The following is a 19,214-nucleotide window of genomic DNA, read 5'->3' as shown; positions in this document are numbered from 1 at the left end:
TTTAAACATTTTTTAATTTGGGAAGATGGAATAATGCTATAAATGATGAAATTTTAAAGATTTTTAGGAACTTATTTTTTTTAAGAAATTTTATTTTATTTTTGCTTTTTGATCACACCTGGCAATGCTCAGGGGTTACTCCTGGCTCTGTACTCAGGGGTTACTCCTGGCGATACTTGGGGGACTATATGGGTGCCGGGGATCGAACCCGGGTCTGCCACGTGCAAGGCAAATGCCTTACCCGCTGTGCTATCTCTCCGGCCCCTAGAAACTCATATTTTTCTAATTATGAAAAATACAGTTAGAAATTTGAGAGTAGAAAAAAATGTTATATAGTTACATTTAGTTATAATAAGAATAATTATAGTTATTTTCTGATTTTCATGTTTTTTTTTTCCTGGCGTCAGGCAAATTCAGAAAGCCTCAGAAGAGTACTTATATGGAGAAAGAGAAGGCAAGCATATAAAGACATTTTAAGGTTTCTAAAGTTCTAATCTCTTACCACCAATGACCTGTTTCTTCCACTGTAACTCCATCAAATTTATATTTGTACGAATGAGCCCTTTTCTTGGAGCGAGGAGGGAAGTGCCATTTCTTTCATTCTATTATGGGCCGGGTGGTGGTGGGGACTCCCCGCCAATACTTGGCCAATCTGACAGAGCTTTAAAGCCAGGCCCTGAGATGTAGAGTTGCTCAGGCCCTATGGTTTCCTCTCTACCCCAGTGGTGCTAGGGACAGGGAGTACATAAGGGTTATCCCCAGTAGTGCTTGGTGACTGCAGGGCTATCTTCAGTGACATTCAGGAGGCTATGTCATGCAAGGGATCAAATGGCTGCATGCAAGACCCACACCCAAACCCCTGGATTCTCTCTCCACCCTACTAATTTCTTTGAACATAACAACCCTGGACACTTGCCTCCTGATGACAGAAGATAACTTCCAAATCCTCCTCCTCCTGCAGGGAAAAGCTCAGGGGTGGAGTGAATGTTTCCCACAGCTGAAGTCAATCCCTGCCATCACATTCGGGTTCCTTTGCCAGAAGATGCTTCCCCCAAATTCCCGAGGCCTACTTGAAATCTCTCCTGAGCAAGTAGGAATTTGTTGAACTTACTCTCTTTTTCCTGTAACTCCCCCAGGCACATGGGGGTTAAAGTGAACATATCAATTGGTGCTGGATAGCACAGTGAGTAAATTGCTTGCTTTGCATGAGGTCAACAGGGGTTCAATCCCTGACACCCCATATAGGTCACCTGAGTACTGCCAGGAGTGATTCCTGAGTGCAGAGCCAGGAATAACCCCTAAGGACTGCCAGGTGTAACCCCCAAACAAACAAACAAAAGAATGCATCAATATGAAATTTGACTTCTGGGGACAAACACTGAAAGCCACCAACACTGATTTTACTTCCAGCAATCTTAGCTAGAGCCTCAGAGAAACATCTGCTAGCCACTTTCCACATGAACACCATCTACTGGAAGCATGCCAGGAAATCACCTTCTGGTTTTCTCTAAAACAAGAGGCACAGTAGACACAGGAATGAAACCTACCTTTGTGACTTCTGTCATAAAACCAGAGTTAACAAATAAGGATTATAACAATGATCTGGGCATAACAGGGTGTTATGTCATGATCTAGAGGAAAACAGAAGCTATAGAGTAATGAATACACTTTTCATCTTGAAAATTTTCATGATAGGGGCTGGAGTGATAGCACAGCAGGTAGGGTGTTTACCTTGCACTCAGCTGACCTGGGTTTGATTCCCAGCATGCCACATGGTCCCCAGAGCACCGCCAGGAGTAATTCCTGAGTGCAGAGCCAGGAGTAACCCCTGTGCATCGCCGGGTGTGACACAAAAAAAAGCAAAAAAAAATTTTTTTTTCATGACAGCTTTTTGTCTTGTTTTGATTTGGAGCTGGAGGTCATTTCCTGGTGGTGCTAGGGGACCCCTCAGTGCTGGGATAGAACCCAGGGCTTCTGCCTATAAAGCGTATGCTCCAGCCCTTTGAGTCCTCTCCCTAGTCTGAAAATTCTCATTATTAAAAATAAAAATATCGGGGGCCGGAGCGATAGCACAGCGGGTAGGGCGTTTGCCTTGCACACGGCCGACCCAAGTTTGATTCCCAGCGTCCCATATGGTCCTCTGAGCACTGCCAGGGGTGATTCCTGAGTGCAGAGCCAGGAGTAACCCCTGTGCATCATTGGGTGTTATACGGAAAGCAAAAAAAAAAAAATGCAGTAGGGTGTACAGAGAGATAGTACAGAGAGTAGGGCACTTGACTTGCATACAGTTGGCCTGGGTTCAATCCCTACTACCCCATATGGTTCCCTGAACACCACTGTGAGTGATTCCTGAGCAATGAGCTAGGAATAGTGTCTGAGCATCATATAGTATGGCCCGAAAACCAAACCACACTAACCAAAAAGAATGCAGTTGGATGCTCAGGGATCAAAAGCAAAAACAAATCAGATAAGAGGTTTTGGTGACATTGAATTTACACACTGTATTCATCCTTTTAAAGGACATACAATTCAGCGCCTGAGATAGTATAGGAGGTATGGTGCTTGCCTTGCATGTGGCCAACCCAGTTTGATCCCCAGAACAATGTGTGGGGACTTCTTAGCACTGCAAAAAGTGACCTCTGAACACAAAGCCAGGAGTAGCCCCTGAGCACTAGTGACTGGGTGTGTCCTCAAAACAAAACAAAATACATTCAAGTTAGTAGTTTTTAGTTTGCTCGCAAAGTTGCCCAACTATCATGGCATTGTATAATTTCAGAATATTTTAAATCATTTCATACCATTTATTCCTTTTTCCAGCTACCATCAATCAACTTTCTGTCTTGTTCTTAAGAGCTGCCTATTCTCAGAGGCAAGGAAAAGTTGTGGGGAAGGTGTGTACTAATAGTCATGCCTTGAGTGATACTGTCATAAAATCAGTATCACAAAAGTGCCTCACTGTGGAAACGATTTATGGCTCTGCTTTTTTTTTTTTTTTGCTTTTTTTGGGGTCACACCCAGCGATGTTCAGGGGTTACTCCTGGCTTTGCAGTCAGGAATTACTCCTGGCATGCTTGGGGGACCATATGGGATGCTGGGGATTGAACCCAGGTCGGCTGCGTGCAAGGCAAACACCCTACCCACTGTGCTATTCACTCCGGGCCCCATTGGGAGGAAACGCTTTTTATTCCATCCATATGCTCATTTGTGGGCCTGCTCCCTCCCCTCTCTCTAATCTTCAGATGAAGAATGATGTACTTGTAAAACAGAAACATACACAGAGCCTGACACTGATAAGGGAGGACAAAGGTCAGAGTGCACTGCCCATTAAGGTTTGGCTCTCCTTTCTCTGGAAACAAGGCTGGTATCTGCCTTACTGATAATTAAGGGCCCTACACCACTTGGTTAGGTCTAAATTTTATCTGATTTAAACTGAATGGATATTCTACAAAGGACCTTCCTAGTTGCAGTTAGTACTTTATAACTGTCTGAAGTGCTTTTCAGTTGGTGAGAAGGGATTCCCCTAGATGCTGGTGGTAGCCCAGTCTTTAAAACAAGGGGCCTTAGCGATAGCACAGCAAGTAGGGCATTTGCCTTGCACACGGCCAACCCGAGTTCGATTCCCAGCATCCTATAGGGTCCCCTGAGTACTGCCAGGAGTGATTCTTGAGTGCAGAACCAGGAGTAATCCCTGAGCATCACTGGGTGTGACCCAAAAAGTAAAAAAAAAAAAAAAAGAAAGAAAGAAAGGAAGGAAGGAAGAAAGAAAGAAAGAAAGAAAGAAAGAAAGAAAGAAAGAAAGAAAGAAAGAAAGAAAGAAAGAAAGAAAGAAAGAAAGAAAGAAAGAAAGAAAGAAAGGGGCTGGAGTGATAGCATAGCGGGTAGGGCGTTTGCCTTGCACGTGGCCGACCCAGGTTCAAATCCCAGCATCCCATATGGTCCCCTGAGCACCGCCAGGGGTGATTCCTGAGTGCATGAGCCAGGAGTGACCCCTGTGCATTGCTGGGTGTGACCCAAAAAGCAAAAAAAAAAAAAGAAAGAAAGAAAGAAAGAAAGAAAGGAAAAAGAAAAAATTAGCCACACTCATCATTAGCCCCCATTGCCAGGTGTCTGCTTACGTGCTTCAGGGACTGACTCAGAAGTCCACCGTTCTGGGGGTCGAGGAAAGATCTCACATAATTGCTTGTTATACAGATTGTGGTTTTCCAGAAGTATTTGACTTCTCTTTGCACCAATTGGATGGATAATCTTGACTTTATCTGGGAACAGATAAAGAAATCAGGAATTCCCCAGCACCATCTTCCTCTCTTTCTAGATTTTCAATAACCAGATTTTCCAATAGCCTTTGCCCTACTCTAAATCCTTAGCTGGGGGTAGGGGGCTGGGGTATAGGTATGCTGGGGGCGGGGGGACATGCAGTGAAGATGTCAGCTGCTTGTAAATATAAGCTGGTGGCTTCCTAGAAACCTGGAACACCAATCTGAAAAGTTGGATACTAGTAAAAGGGCACCTAATTCATTTCTGATTAGTCCAAACTACTTTGTTATAATTTTGGTCAATACCTGAAGAAGACCTTCAGTAACAAGTTGGGTGTAGGAGAGAATAAACAGCAGATCTGGGCCATGCATCCTGGGGAATGTAAAGAGTATCAGGACGAGTGTGTGTGTGTGTGTGTGTGTGTGTGTGTGTGTGTGTGGCGGGGGTGCTTAGAGGATGGGACTCAGGATGGTAATCACCTTTCACTGAATGTTAGGAAAGAAGCATTGCATAAAATGCTTTTCTGTCTTTCCTGTCTGTTCTTGGAATGCATTTTGGTTAATATTGTTTTACAAATAAACTGAGTAAGGCTCAGAGGTATGATATCATTCACTGAATTTCAGCAGAAAGGATTTAAATCTAGATCTCCTTGAATCCAAAGTCTAAGATTTTCCACAACAGCACTTGAGGGGGAATATCTGGGCACGTGAGGAGGGAGGGCAGAGAGCAGGTGACATCTTTTCCAATTCTTGTTGCTCCCAAGTCTTGTATTCTTTACAATTCCACACTTCACCATCTCCTTACTAAAATGGAGGGGTAGAGAAAGGCAGCAGAGGAAGAGAACATTTTCTGCCTACCCAGATACTGTCTCATTCTCCTGCTCCCCGCCCCTCCCGACCAAAGACATCCGTGCTATTGACCGGGTGGCATTGTAAGAAAGTTGAAGTCACTTAAACCTGCACATCCATGACCATTTCAGCCTCCAGTCACCTTCTACCTCCCTATTCCAGATCTACTGGAAGTCACCCCACTCCTAACTTGGGCCCTGGTTCTGTTTACCTAAGTAAATCTCCTGCTCAAAGGCATTGTCTGTGGCAAAAGAAAACTTTCCAGCTCGGCGAGTCACTGGTAGATAGTAGCTCTGGTCTGAGAAGTGTAAGGTGCCTCTCCGTTGGTTAATTTCATCAGTCGTTTTATTCTCGAAAATTTCATCTTTCTGCTCTTCGGACAAGTATTTGGGCAATCTTGGCAGGAACAAGAAAGTGAGAGGAAGGCAAGGGAAGAGAGGGACACCCCTCTTTTACTCTAAGATCAGCAAAACAGATTTGAGCATCTAAAGAATATCCATGTTACTCTTGTGGCCTTGCTGCCAGGGTGCCAAATGAATATGGAGCTGCCAGATGGTCTCCCTCCAGTCCCCTTTCCTGTCCCCTCCAGCCACACCTTAGGGGCGCAGGAGGGCCAGGATTCCAGAGTGGTCATGCTCCCTGCATTGGGTTGTGCTCCCTTCCTTAACACTGTGTCTTTAGGGGTTGTGAGGATTCGGGGAAGGGAAGCAGCCACCTGCATGACCTCACTCTATCCTGTGTGTGACTACTTAACATCGGTATATGCTTAGCTGCCTCTAAATGACAGGTCTCTGGGGACTGGAGAGATAGTACAACCCAGGTTCAGTCCCCAGAACCACATATGGTCCCCCAAATCTCACCAGGAGTCCTGAGCACAGTAAGCCCTGTAAGCCCTGCTCACCGCAAGGTGTGACCCAAACAAAGGATAAGCCTCCTTAACATGCTCTTCTCGGCTCTTGGCAGAGTAATGGGGTGTAATTCATCTCTGTTCAGTGAATGAACAAATAAATGGATTCCCCCTTGTTATTGTGTTCACTTTGGGAAATCACAGAGGTTTCTCCTTAGCTATGAATGAGAAGGAAGCAATGGGAGAGAAGTGAGGGGATTCTCTCCTCCTCAGTTTCCGGTTCTGTCAGTCTCTGCCATTCTGGCTCCTTATTCAAAGCCAAGGTAGGTCTTAAATCTCAGAACCAGGAGATCTCTGTCTGGGAGCAGTAACTGGAAGAGGAATAATGCAGTCCTCTGGCAGAGGCCAGAACCAGTTCCTTTACATTTTTTTTTCTTTTTGGGTCACACCCAGCGATGCTCAGGGGTTACTCCTGGCTTTGCACTCAGGAATTACTCCAGAACCAGTTCCAGTCCCAGCAGTGGTTCTTGCCGGAGCAATTTTGCTCCTCCAGGGAACCGTTGTCGAAGTCTGGGGACCCCTTTGGTTATCACCGCTGGAGGGTGCTTCTGGAGTGGGAGTCTACTTAAAGTCTGGCCGTGGGCACAGCAGAGCGGCTGAGCCACCTGCTTTAAGGAGATCCTTGAGGGATGAGGGGCAAGTGGCCCTGCATAGGAGGTCCATGGGATGGGACATTCTGATATGGGGACCCAGGAGGGAGGCCTCGAAGGGAAGCCAGAGATGTTTCAAAGTGTGTGGGACCAACCAGTGGGGGAGACAGCACAGCAGGTAAGGTGCTTGCGCGTGGCCCCTGAGCACTGCCAGGAGCGATTCCTGACTGCAGAGCCAGGAGTCACCCCAGAGAGGCCACGGTTCAGCCTACCTGTCACTGTCATCCCGTTGCTCATTGGTTTGTTCGAGCGGGCACCAGTAACGTCTCTCATTGTGAGACTTATTGTTACTGTTTTTGGCATATCCAATATGCACGGGTAGCTTGCCAGGCTCTGCCACGCGGGCTCGATACTCTCTGTAGCTTGCCGGGCTCTCCGATTGGGGCGGAGGAATCGAACTCGGGTCCGCCGCGTGAAAGGCAAACGCCCAACCGCTGTGCTATCGCTCCAGCCCGAGCCTACCTGTAATACATAAAAAGAGTCATCTCCGGCTCCTTTTCCTCCACGACAGGCGGGCTGGAAGGTGGGGTCTCAAATTCCGCCATCTCTTCCTTCTCCAGCTGTTCCAGGAGCCTCAGCTGACTCTCAGAGGTGAGCTCGTCGCGGATGTGGCTCCAGTCGTACTGATGGCGCAGGAAACCCTGCCACTTGCTGGGGGGGACCCCGCCCTTCTGGGGGTGCTTGCTGAGGATCCAGCGGGCGGTGCGCTTGTTCAGCTTCTCCAGCACCAGGGCTTCCCAGAACTTGGTGCTCCCATCGGGGGGCGCCATCCAGCTTTCCTGCTGCTCCAGGCTCGGATCCTCGAAATCCTGCCTGCGCAGCGTCGAGCCCAGAGACGGGCTGTTGTCGGGCGGCCGTGGGGGCGGCACGACCTCGGGCCGGGCTTTCCGCTGCAGCCTGTTATAATATCTGGCCACTCTCTGGGTGCGCAGGGCCGGGACGGTGCGCCTTGCCGAGGTGCCCTCGACCGCCGGGTGCTCAGGCGTTCCCAGGCCGGGGCTGCGGCTGGGGCGAGTCGTGGCGCGGGGCGGTGGGGCGACGTGGAATGGGTGTGCTTGGTACAGGTGCTCGAAGCGGCATTCCAGGTAGGGGACGCTGGCCAGGCCGCGCTGCGCCACCACATCGGGCGCGAAGGTCAGCTCGGCGGCCGCCTGCTGCAGGTACCGCTCCCGCAGGTGCTCATTGTGCCGCGGGCTGAACTGGACGACTGGGGGTGCGGGGGGGACGGCGGTGCTCCCCGCCACGGTTTGGGGTGGTCGGCCGTGGAAGCTCATCCCCCATTTCAGCCGCGGGTGGAGCCACCGAGGGTAGCGGTGGGAGAAGACGGTCGTTTTCTGATGAGGATTCGTCATCGCTTGCTGCATTGCTGCACGACGGAGGACCTGAGGGATGGAGCAGCGGAAGCGCTGGGCTGGGGGACACTGGGAGTCCAAGGGCGCACGGGGAGAAGGTGGGAGAGTGGTGGGAGGCGCACGGGGGAGGGTAAGAGAAGCCAAAAGCCAAAAGGAAGTGGAGGGCCATGCCAGAGTTCTTCATCAGACCCTTACTTCCAGCCTCGCCCTTGTCCCTGAAGCCCAGCCCTGTCCCCTCGTGAAGGATGACTACAGAATCGTGCGCTTCCAGTTTCCTCTTGCTTTCTCTTCCACTGTGTTCAAAAGACTCACAGCCCAAAGCCTGGAAAACCCAGCCTGGCAGTTCAGGGTTCTCCATGGATGTGAGCCCAATTTATGACACCCTCACCCCACCCACCCTGCCAATGTAACCCCTCAAGCCGTTTAGCCTCCCTCCACTTAATGGTGTTGCCTTCTATGTGCTCTGTTGGAAAGAAAAAAAAATCCAAATTCTAGTAATTCTCAATTCCCAGCTATTCCTTAACTCACTCCTTTTCTCTACCTTATAGGTCCTGCACTGGTGCTCAGGGACCTGGGATCACCTGCAGCAGTGCTGAGGGTGGATATCCACATGGTGCCAAGGATCAAACTCAGGGCTTTAGACACACTAGGCATATGCCGGTTGGGTCACATCCCCAGCTCCTTCATGATTCTTTTCCTCTTTCTCTCTGATACCAGTGATCAAGACAGCCTTCCCTTCTTAACATCCATCACAGTATCTTCTCCCCCTGAGCCCAAGTTATTTCACTATTCTGGGTTTTAAATCTGACCTCTGGTGTATTTCATTTTTCTAATCACCAGCTTTCATCTAGATGTCACTAAGCTGAAATAGATGTTTGGGAAATAAATGGAGAACTGGGCAAAATGTTGTAAGGTTTTGCCAAAAGAATGCAAATATTGGTTCAGAATCCACACTTCCCAGCCATGCTGCCTTGGATCAATGATTTACTCTCCCTGATTTGCCTCAGGTTGCCAATCTGAAGATAGTCTGATACTTGTTCTAATTTATTATTGCCATAAATATCAAAATTAGGGCATATGCATGCAAGTTCCTGTGAATGGGCACTATTCTGTGGCCCAGTGGTAAGTCAATAATAACAAATCTCACAGGTGTGAAAGGATCAAAAACCACTGACCTGACTGATGCAGCTAGAAGGCAAGTTGTGTTTTTGGGCTTTTAATTTGTTTGTTTAGGGGCTATACCCAGTAGTGCTCAGAGCTTACTCCTAGTTCTGTGCTCAAGGGCCACTATTGGAGGGCTCAGTGGCCCATAGAGAATGCTATCTGGGTCAGCCACATGCAAGGCAAACACCCTACCCACTCCATTATCACTCCAGCCCCTAGAAGGCAATTTTTTTAGTACCACTGTTATATACACTTAGGAAACAATTTAGAGATATTGGGGTCCTCAGCAATTACCAAGAAGATATGTAGGTAAAAAAGATCCAGAGTGAGGAAGAGTTTATAGTTTCTATATTATCAAACATAAACATTACCTTTACCAATAACAAACAACCCTTAAAAACTAAAAGCATGGGCCACAGAGTTAGAATAGCATGCAGGGTGCTTGCCCTGCACACAACTGATATGGGTTCGATTCCTTGGCACCCTACATATACCACCAGGTATATTCCCTGAGTACAGAGCAGGGAGTAAGCCTTGAGCACTTCTGGGTTGGTCCCCAAACCACCCAAACAAACTAAACAAGTAAACTAAAAGCAAAGGGCAGGACTGTAAGCCATAGTACAGCTGATAGGGCACTTGCCTTGTGTGTGGCTAACCAGGGTTCAATTCCCAGAATCCCATATGATCCCTTGAGCACCACCAGGAGTGATTACTTAGTGCAGAGGTAGGAGTAAACCTTGAGCATGTTCAGACGTAGCCCCCTCAAAGAAAAACATAAATAAATAAAAGCAAGGGGGCAGGTGTAGAGGGTTTTGTGCTCTGACTAATAGCCTAAGTCTACATGGCCTCCCATAGTTATTCAACCCTGGCATAACTGCAGACCAAGCCTTCGAGTCGAGTCTAGTACGCAGACCTGTTGTACCTTTGTACTTCTAGAACTTGACTGAACAAGCAGGAGTGTGGTGGGAGGGTTAGGCCACATGCCTCAGGTTAAAACCTAATAGTAGAAGCCAGACTCTAAATGTGTTATATTCTAAAGGTTCAACATTCAGTTCTTCTCTTCTCTACCCTAGTTCCAAGCCTCCCCTTTATTCTGCAGAAATTGTTGAGTAGACTGAACGCTAAAGTAAGTACAGCTTGTCTTATTTCTCAGGGCTATTCCTGACTCTATGCTCAAGAATGACCCCTGGTAGTGCTCACTGGACCAATGTGGTGTCGGGGATTCAAACCAGGGTCTGAAGGATGCAAGGAAAGCACTTAACCTGTCTACTATCTCTCTGGCCCTTGAATTGTTAAAGCAGTAGGAAGTGCCCAGGAGAAAAAAGGCCAAAAAGCAACAAATCTTAGCAGAGTATCTTCTGAAAGCTATATATATATATATATAAAAAGTGATAAACTCTCACCTTCACCCACAGACGTGAAGTTCTGAGGAAGGACCCAAGAAGGGGGCTTCTGGGACAGTGTTAGATGTGGTTAAAGGATCTCCAGCAAGATCTTGAAGGAGCATGTCAAATGTGGGATTCCTGTGTCACATGTCCCAAAATACTGATTCCATGGACTGCAATGAGGCCTGGAAATCTTCATTTTAACAAGGTCTCAGAGATTTCTTAGAAATTAAGTGTATGGTTCGTTCCTGGGTTTCGGCACCAAAAAAAAAAAAAAAAAGAAATTAAGTGTAAAGAAGGCCTATAAGGTATATGAATATATACCATTTCATCACTGTCACTGTCATCCTTTTGCTCATTGCTCATCAATTTGCTTGAGCAGGCACCAGTAACGTCTCCATTTTGAGACTTGTTACTGTTTTTGGCATATCAAATACACCACGGGTAGTTTGCCAGACTCTGCCATGCGGGCGAGATACTCTTGGTAGCTTGCTGGGCTCTCCAAGAGGGGCAGAAGAATCGAACCCGAATCAGCTGCATGCAAGAAAAATGCCCTACCACTGTGCTATCACTCCAGCCCATCCTTTTATATATGTAGGATATATGAAAAAAGTTTTGATGCCGAACAGCATCGGGGACACAGCCTTTGACCCTGACTTCTTTCAAATTCCCTCACTCATGGGCCTCTTTCTCATCAGAAAGTTCCTTTTATTTCTCCCTTGGCTTTCTAATCTCTATTCCTTGCTGTGCACTAACACTAATATTCTCTTGACTCCTGGAACTGTTCTGGAAACCACTAGATGAGATGCCCAGTTAGTTCATTTTACAGATTAAAAAATTTAGACATAGAGAGAAGATCTAAGACCACTAAGATCAAGGACACACACACACACACACACACACACATACCCACAGAGAGAGAGAGAGAGAGAGAGAGAGAGAGAGAGAGAGAGAGAGAGAGAGAGAGAGAGAGAGAGAACACAGGGATTAGGATTAGGACATAGGCCTGAACACAGGGATTAGGATTAAGACATAGGCCTTAGACACAACCAGCACCAGACAATCCCCAGAACACTGCAGGTTGCAGTCTCTGCAGGGAGACCCTTGAGAACCACAGAGGGGTAAAAGGGTCCCAGGTAATAACAGGTACCACAAGACTCAGGCAGCACCATACCCTCGGGCCTCCTATTGAACTGCCGGTCACTGAGAATTGTCAGGAATAATCGCAGGCTCTCTGAGCTCCTCTCGGGACATTCCCCCACAAAGACAACTAAGATCACAGTACTAGTTAATAACCTGAAACAATAGTGACCTTTTGAACACAATTCAAGATTTTTCAATATTGAATGCCATCATTCAGCGGATGCTAAAAAAACCAATTCTAGTAAAAACCAAACTAAACAAAAACAAAAAACCTGCTAGGAAATCAGCAGTATTTTGAAATTACCTTCCAAATTACCTTCAGAGGTAATCTTCTCTGAAACAGTCTTCAAAGCGAAACAAGGTTCTGCATCTTAAGCCTTCCTCAGTTTCTTAGGTTCCAAAGCTGTTTATATTGGTTACCTGGCAACCACCTCTAAAGAGTTCTATGACTCTTCTCAGAATACTCACAACTTCAGGGATATCACTAACTATTCATTAAATTTCTTTCCTGTAAATTGAGCTTTGGGAAATTGCACAAGATTTATTAATTAATGGGGAAAGGTAATAATTTCAGGATGAAAGGGAGATAACATTTGCCTAAATGGAGCAATATAATCACCCAGTAGAAGAAAATTACATCATTTGGCTATTTTAATTCCTATAAGGAAAGAAGCTGAGGTCACCTGAGAAAAAAAATTAGATGTGATATAGTTTGGAAATTAAGCATATAGACAAAATAACACATAAGCAAAACACCATGATGCACTTTTTGTGTGTATGTCTGTTGGGTCACATCTCATGCTTGAGGATCACTCCTGGTGGTACTCAGGGACTGTATGTGGTATCAGGGCTCAAACCTGGGTTAGCCATGTGCAAGAAAGTGACTTACCTCTTGCACTATCTTCAGTTCCATCCATATGCACATTTCACTTCTCTCTCAGCCACAGATCAGCAGTGAATAGTCCATTCTCTAAGATGAATTCACAATTTAAAAGAAAAGTGTTATGGTTGGTAATAGCTGTGAATTTCTCAACAAAGTCCTAAAACTCAATTCTGGTCTTACACTCCTTTTGCTATTAAGAGTTTGTGAACTAGACTTTCTTTTTTTTTTTTTAAAACAGTGTACTGTTTTATTGGAGTGAATGGGGTGGGAGAAGGGGAGGAGAAAATTGTGATAAGAAAATCATTAAAGGAATAAAAATAACAGGAAGCAAGAATATTAAAATTATCGCTCCAGCCCCAACCACCATATTCTTTTATGTTTGTTCTCGTTTTGCAGTTTTCTTCATTTTTATTAACAACCTGCTGTTGTTTCTGATTCTTAGTGAGACTGGCAAAAACAAAATTGTGAGCAGGACTGGAGCGATAGCACAGGGGGTAGGGCATTTGCCTTGCACGCAGCCAACCTGGGTTCGATTCCTCTGTCCCTCTCGGAGAGCCTGGCAAGCTACCAAAAGTATCCTGCCCACACGGCAGAGCCTGGCAAGCTACCCATGGCATATTCGATATGCCAAAAAAGTAACAACAAGTCTCAGAATGAAGACATTATTGGTGCCCACTCGAGCAAATCAATGAACAACGGATGACAGTGACACAGTGAAACAGCACTCTGCAATCAAGCTGTTTAAACCATCAATCTAAGCACTGTGCAACATTTAGAACTCTGATTTACAAACAGGGTGGTCACAAAATTTCCTGGTTTTCCTGACTTCCACAAGTTTCCTGATCAGCTCATTGTAGGAAGTCTGACTTCAATTTGTTTCAAAGTTAGTGTAGAAAATTCTGGTACTAGATGAGTGGATAAACAAATTGTGGTATATGTACACAGTGGAATACTATGTGGCTGTAAGAAAAAGATAAAACCATGCAATTTGCTGCTAATGGATGAAACTAGAAGGTATCATGTTGAGTAAAGTCAGACAGAAAATGATTTCTCATACTGGGATGTAAAGAAAAAGGGAACAACAAATGGACAAAGGCAACAAAAATAGAACTGGTTTTCAGAATTGAATTTACTTTGGGTGTTTAGGGAAGGGGGAGATTTGGAAGAGTCCCTGGGACATCGGGGAAAGGAAAGGTCTCTGGGACATCTGGTAGTGGTGTAGTGTTGGGAAGATGAATATATGAAATTACCATGAACAGTACTGTAAATCATGGAGCCTCAATAAAAATAGGAAATTAAAAAGAATTCCGGGGTCAAACAGTGCAGCAGGTAGAGCACTTGCTTGCACATGGCTGACCTGGGTTCAATTCCTAGCACCTGATATGGTCCCCAGAACCCTTCCAGGAAGTGATCCCTCAGCACAGAGCCAGGAGTAAGCCCTGAGCATAGCCAGGTACAGTTAAAAGGAAAAGAAAAAGAAATTCTAGTTCTGGAGTGATGTCCAGTAAGTTCGATCTGATTTTGTTCCATTTCTTGAATACCCACAAGGACTGAAATAGTGTCCCATCCATGACAGAAGCTATTATCAGGTCACATTCTTATGAATGATGCCCCTTGCAGTTAAACCGTCTTTCATGTAGAACTGATCCGTAATTGTTGCATCAATCTCACTTATCAGAATTGCCAGGGTTTGATCTGGCTGACTGATTACCTGACTCTGAGTAATTCAAAAGTATGCAAGTACCAACTACCCGAATTCATAGCAAATCTTTCAAAAGTATTTCTCACTCAGATCTTGGGATGATGCGAAGATCCTCAAAACATGTTTTGTATGGGCTTGCTCCCTTGAGAAACAAACCCCAGAAGCTTCTTGGTTCCTTCGGAAAAATGTGTAGTTCCCATCATCGTGAGACAAGCGAACAATCAACAGCCACAGAAAACAACCAAATTAAACCTCTTCTGAGGATTGTTTTGGCTGTGTTAACTCAAGTTCAGACTTTGGCGGTTTTGTTTGCTTTTGTTGTTTTTTTTTCTATAATATTATGTTAACTGTAAAAAGAACTAATAAAATGTTCCCAGCTTTTATTATTTTTTTCTAACGAGACTTTTGGAAAGAAGCAAATACAGTTTAATCTCTTGCTTACCCCAGTAAAGAGAGCAGAGCGAGCGCTAGCTAACTGTTGCCAGATAACACTATGAAAGCCGGGCAGCTGCAATTTGGCTGTACGTCAGTTCCCTTCCGATCCAGCTGACTGTGCCCGAGCCAGAGCTTCGGAGAGGCGGACCCAGGAAACTGCAGAAACTTTAAGAGGTATTTCACTATGGAAGGTTTTAAGCGTGCGTGTGTGTGTGTGTGTGTGTGTGTGTGTGTGTGTGTGTGTGTGTGTCTGTGTCTGTCTGTGTCTGTGTGTGTGCGCGCGCGTGTGCTCTTCTGTTTTGGGAAACCAGGGATGCAAGCCCTTCACTTGACCATGGAGTCACATCCCCGCCCTTTAGCTTACTTGCTTTTACTTCTTAAACGTAGGCGTCTTGGTTTACATAGCATTTCATAACAGCTTTCAGGCACTCAATATTCCATCTTCAAACCCGTCATCAGTGTCAGCGTCTCTTCACCCGTGACCCAACGTCCCCTCCCTCCCCGCCTCCTTTAGCTCCTGTTTTTAAAAGGCGAGTGACAGACCCGACCGCAGGACGCTGGTCCTCAAAGATCAATTCTGCAGGTTGCTTCGAGAGGCAGGAAGAGGATCTCAGGCTCAGTTTCTAACTTTCTTTACAGCTCCGCAGGCTGATCCGAGAGGCGAAGTTAAGGCGCAAAATGGTGTCCTCCCCCGCCGTCCTGCGGGCTCTGAGACTCTGCCGATGGGGCCCAAAGAACTGGGCGCGGTTGCGGGGACCTTCAATGCTGAGACCGGGTGGCCAGGTCTCCTGGCTTACAGCTCGGACCGCGGTGACGATGACGGTGGAGCCCGCGGGCCGCAGCCTCTGGGACGAGCCCGTGCGCATCTCGGCCAGCGGCCTGGCCCCCGGGCAGCGGGTCACGTTGCGCGCGTCCCTGCGCGACGAGAAGGGCGCGCTCTTCCGGGCCCACGCGCGCTACTGCGCCGACGCCCGCGGCCGGCTGGACCTGGCGCGCGCGCCCGCGCTGGGCGGCAGCTTCGCGGGGCTCGAGCCCATGGGGCTCTTCTGGGCTCTGGAGCCCGACAAGCCCTTCCTGCGGCTGGTGAAGCGGGAAGTGCAGACGCCCTTCACGGTGCAGCTGGAGGTGTTGGACGGCCACGATCCGGAGCCCGGGCGGCTGCTGGGCCGGACGGAGCACGAGCGCCACTTTCTGGATCAAGGGGTGCGGCGGGAGCCGGTGCGCGCGGGCCGGGTGCGCGGCACGCTCTTCCTGCCGCCAGGTGAGTGTCTCCCTAGTCTGGGCCTGGGCTGAGCCAGAAGAAAGTTACCCACAACGCCCAGCTCCAGTGTCAGGAAGACAGGAATGGTTCTGAGGTTGGCAGGGAGCTGGCTCTGCCTCTCCAAAACCGAGAGGTCATTTAAAAGACATCCCAAGGAAAGGAAAAAGGAGCTGTGTAATGAAACACAGAATCAAAATATGTGGGAAGCTTCAAGTTTGTTGTTCCAAGTTCTTAATTGTCTAACTTTGGGTCTCTACGCACAGCCAATAATAAGGTTGAGGAAATTACCTTTTTTGGGTGGGGTGGAGTGGCGGAGGTAGGTTGTGAGGAAAGGCCAGCGTATGCTTTTTGGACCAAACCCAGCGATGCTCAGGGCTTACTTCGGACTCATTCCTGGTAGAGAATGATACAGAGTACATAGCCCCTTGAGTCATTGGCAATTCATATTTCTCCGTCACTTGTTCTCTCTTGAGTCTCAGTACTCTGTTTTATGACATTTTGTCTTTTTCTCAGTGAAAGAAGACCTTGAGTTTCAAGTCTTTGCAGATAATAAATAAAGTCACAACAAACACTTGCATGCAAGTAATCCGTATTAAAAACCACTGGCCTATGCCCCTGTCAGGATCTTTAAACTCTAGAGGTGAGGTCTTTCAGTACTTCTGTCAATAGTTTCTTTGGAAACCAATGAGTCGACAACAAATGAATTGGTCATTGTTTTATTTATTTATTTTTGCTTTTTTGGGGGGTCACACCCAGTGATGCTTAGAGGTTACTCTTGGCTCTGCACTCAGGAATTACTCCTGGCAGTGCTCAGGGAACCATTTGGGAGTGCCAGAGATCAACCGTGTGGGTTGTGTGCAAGGCAAATGCCCTACCCACTATACTATTGCTTCAGTCTTTCAACAAATGAATTGTGACATCACTCCAAAGAGTTTCTAAAATTGTTGTTTTGTTGTTTGTTTGTTTGCAAGGTCCTGGGCCCTTTCCTGGGATTGTGGACATTTTTGGAGTTGGAGGTGGTCTTCCAGAGTACCGAGCAAGTCTGCTGGCAGGGAAGGGCTTTGCTGTGATGGCTTTGGCTTATTATCACTATGAAGACCTGCCCAAGGACATTCAGACCCTCCAGCTGGAGTACTTTGAAGAAGCTGTGGACTACCTGCGAAGTCATCCTCAGGTTGAAATATCTCTAAACTTTTATGGTCACCTAGTGAATCTCCTCCCCATAAATACTGTTGAGTTTCATAGAAATTCACAAATTCAGGACCAGAGAGATAGTAAAGCAGGTAGGGTGTTTGCCTTGCACACAGCAGACCTAGGTTAGATTCCAGAATCCCATATGATGCCCCAATCCCACCAGGAGTGATCCCTGAATGCACAGCCAGGAATGAGCCCTGAGCATTGCTGGGTATGGCCAGAGAGAGAGAGAGAGAGAGAGAGAGAGAGAGAGAGACGGAGAGAGAGAGAGAGAGAGAGAGAGAGAGACTCAAAAATCCATGATATTCATTCCCAAACCCCCCAGACACACTATTTTTTGCTTTTTTTTTTTTGCTTTTTGGGTCACACCTGGCGATGCTCAGGGGTTACTCCTGGCTCTGCACTCAGGAATTACTCCAGGCGGTGCTCAGTGGACCATATGGGATGCTGGGAATCAAACCCAGGTTGGCCTCATGCAAGGCAAATGCCCTACCTGCTGTGCTATCTCTCCAGCCCCCACCTTTTATCCTTTTATAGTCATTTCTCATGATCTGTTTTTCTGCAATTCTGTCTGTTTGCATGTGGCTGACTTGAATCAAGCCTCGGCATATAGTATGGTTTTCTCAGGTCTGTTTCTCTGCAACTTTACTAGGTAGAATTCTAGTAAGGATGTCTTTCATAGGTATTATAGGATTTTAAATTTCACTATTTTATTGTATTTCAGAATAAGCCCCTAAATTTGACACAGGAAGCAGGAAGAGAGGGGAATCTGTCTACAGAAGGCCACAATTTTGGTTTTTTTTTTTTTTTTTTTTTTTGCTTTTTGGGTCACACCTGGCTATGCACAGGGGTTACTCCTGGCTCTACACTCAGGAATTACTCCTGGCGGTGCTCAGGGGACCATATGGGATGCTGGGAATCGAACTCGGGTCGGCCGCGTGCAAGGCAAACGCCCTACCCACTGTGCTATTGCTCCAGCCCCAGAAGGCCACAGTTTAAATATTTATAATTAACATCTTTCTCTTCCTTTTTCTCCTTTGCACCATATTTATTTTAGGACTCAAAGGACATATTAGGAGGGCTCCAGCTTCTGTGTCAGAGGCTCAGAAGATAAACCTTACTTATTTTACAATTGATTTGCTTTTTTTTGCTTGTTTGTTTTGCTTTGGGGCTATACCCGGCAGTGCTCAGACCTTACTCCTGGCTCTGTGCTCAGGGATCAATCCCAGTGGTGCCTTGGAAGAACATATTGTATGCTGAGGTTTGACTCAGGTCAACCGCATGCAAACCAAGCACCTGACCCACTGTGCTATGGCTCCAGCTCCCTAGTTTACAATTCAATATGAGCTCACAGTAGATGGAAATTAAATTGTGAGTTCTTAGAAACAGGAAGAGATGGCTGGGCCAAAGCAATAGTAAGTGCGTAAGATGCTCATCTTGCATGCAGTCAACCCAGCTTTGATCCCTGGCACCCCATATGGTCTCTGTGCCCTGCTAGAAGTGATATCTGAACTCAGAACCAGGAGTAAGCCCCGAGTACCACCAGGTTTGGCCCTCAAAACCCAATAAAAGATCAAATACCAGCTCTAAGACCTTGGGGCCACTGTGAAAATTTTTCTCTGAAAAATTAGGGTGACAATGTTTTCATTTAACTTCTGGTACTTCCATAAGGATAAACTGGTTGAAAGAATTCAAGGTTGCTGCTCTAGGAATTATGGGTGGGTGGGTGGGTGAAATCTGCTATTTGTAGGTCAAGCAAACGACCACATGTAATATAAAACTTTGGCGACAATGCCAAGCACTGTCCCTGTGGAACTGTACGAACTCGGGAGACCCTGGAGGGGCTTAAACACAAAACAGAAGACAGGAAAGAAAAACTTCTGAAATCTCTGCTTGTCAATTGTGCTGTGAAGTAGAAAAGCAGGTCAGAGAGGATGTGAAGAGAGGCTGAGGGCTGTTTACAAAATATGGGTAGTACTAAGGCACAGCTCATCCACATGGTTGTTGAAGTCACCAAGAATGGGGGTGGAGAAATT

General features: G+C 46.6%; 2 protein-coding genes across 8 annotated transcripts in view; one reads left to right on the top strand and one right to left on the bottom strand.

The window, feature by feature from the left end:
• The window catches only part of HEATR4 (HEAT repeat containing 4), a 71,818-nt gene that overhangs the window by 31,010 nt on the left and 21,594 nt on the right, over window positions 1-19,214 (bottom strand). For 2 of the 6 annotated variants that reach the window (XM_055133191.1, XM_055133192.1), the window contains 5 exons: window positions 12,593-12,673; window positions 10,579-10,808; window positions 7,122-8,041; window positions 5,314-5,498; window positions 4,116-4,256 (listed from right to left, as the gene is read on the bottom strand). In XM_055133191.1, the coding sequence (XP_054989166.1) occupies window positions 4,116-4,256; window positions 5,314-5,498; window positions 7,122-8,023 (1,228 nt within the window). In that variant the 5' untranslated portion in view covers window positions 8,024-8,041; window positions 10,579-10,808; window positions 12,593-12,673. Of the gene's footprint in view, window positions 1-4,115; window positions 4,257-5,313; window positions 5,499-7,121; window positions 8,081-10,578; window positions 10,809-12,592; window positions 12,674-15,087; window positions 15,398-19,214 lie in introns of those variants that run through there. The other 4 variants (XM_055133190.1, XM_055133195.1, XM_055133193.1 and 1 more) reach the window with 3 other exon arrangements.
• LOC101546815 (peroxisomal succinyl-coenzyme A thioesterase) overlaps window positions 14,815-19,214 on the top strand; it is a 30,923-nt gene continuing 26,523 nt past the window's right edge. For both annotated transcript variants that reach the window (XM_055133196.1, XM_055133197.1), the window contains exons 1-3: window positions 14,815-14,897; window positions 15,363-15,984; window positions 16,956-17,158. In XM_055133196.1, coding sequence (XP_054989171.1) covers window positions 15,402-15,984; window positions 16,956-17,158 — 786 coding nt within the window. In that variant the 5' untranslated portion in view covers window positions 14,815-14,897; window positions 15,363-15,401. The remainder of the gene's footprint in view (window positions 14,898-15,362; window positions 15,985-16,955; window positions 17,159-19,214) is intronic.

Source organism: Sorex araneus, chromosome 3, assembly GCF_027595985.1.
Source record: "Sorex araneus isolate mSorAra2 chromosome 3, mSorAra2.pri, whole genome shotgun sequence".
NCBI lineage: Eukaryota > Metazoa > Chordata > Mammalia > Eulipotyphla > Soricidae > Sorex > Sorex araneus.
This window is presented reverse-complemented; position numbering and strand designations above follow the sequence as displayed.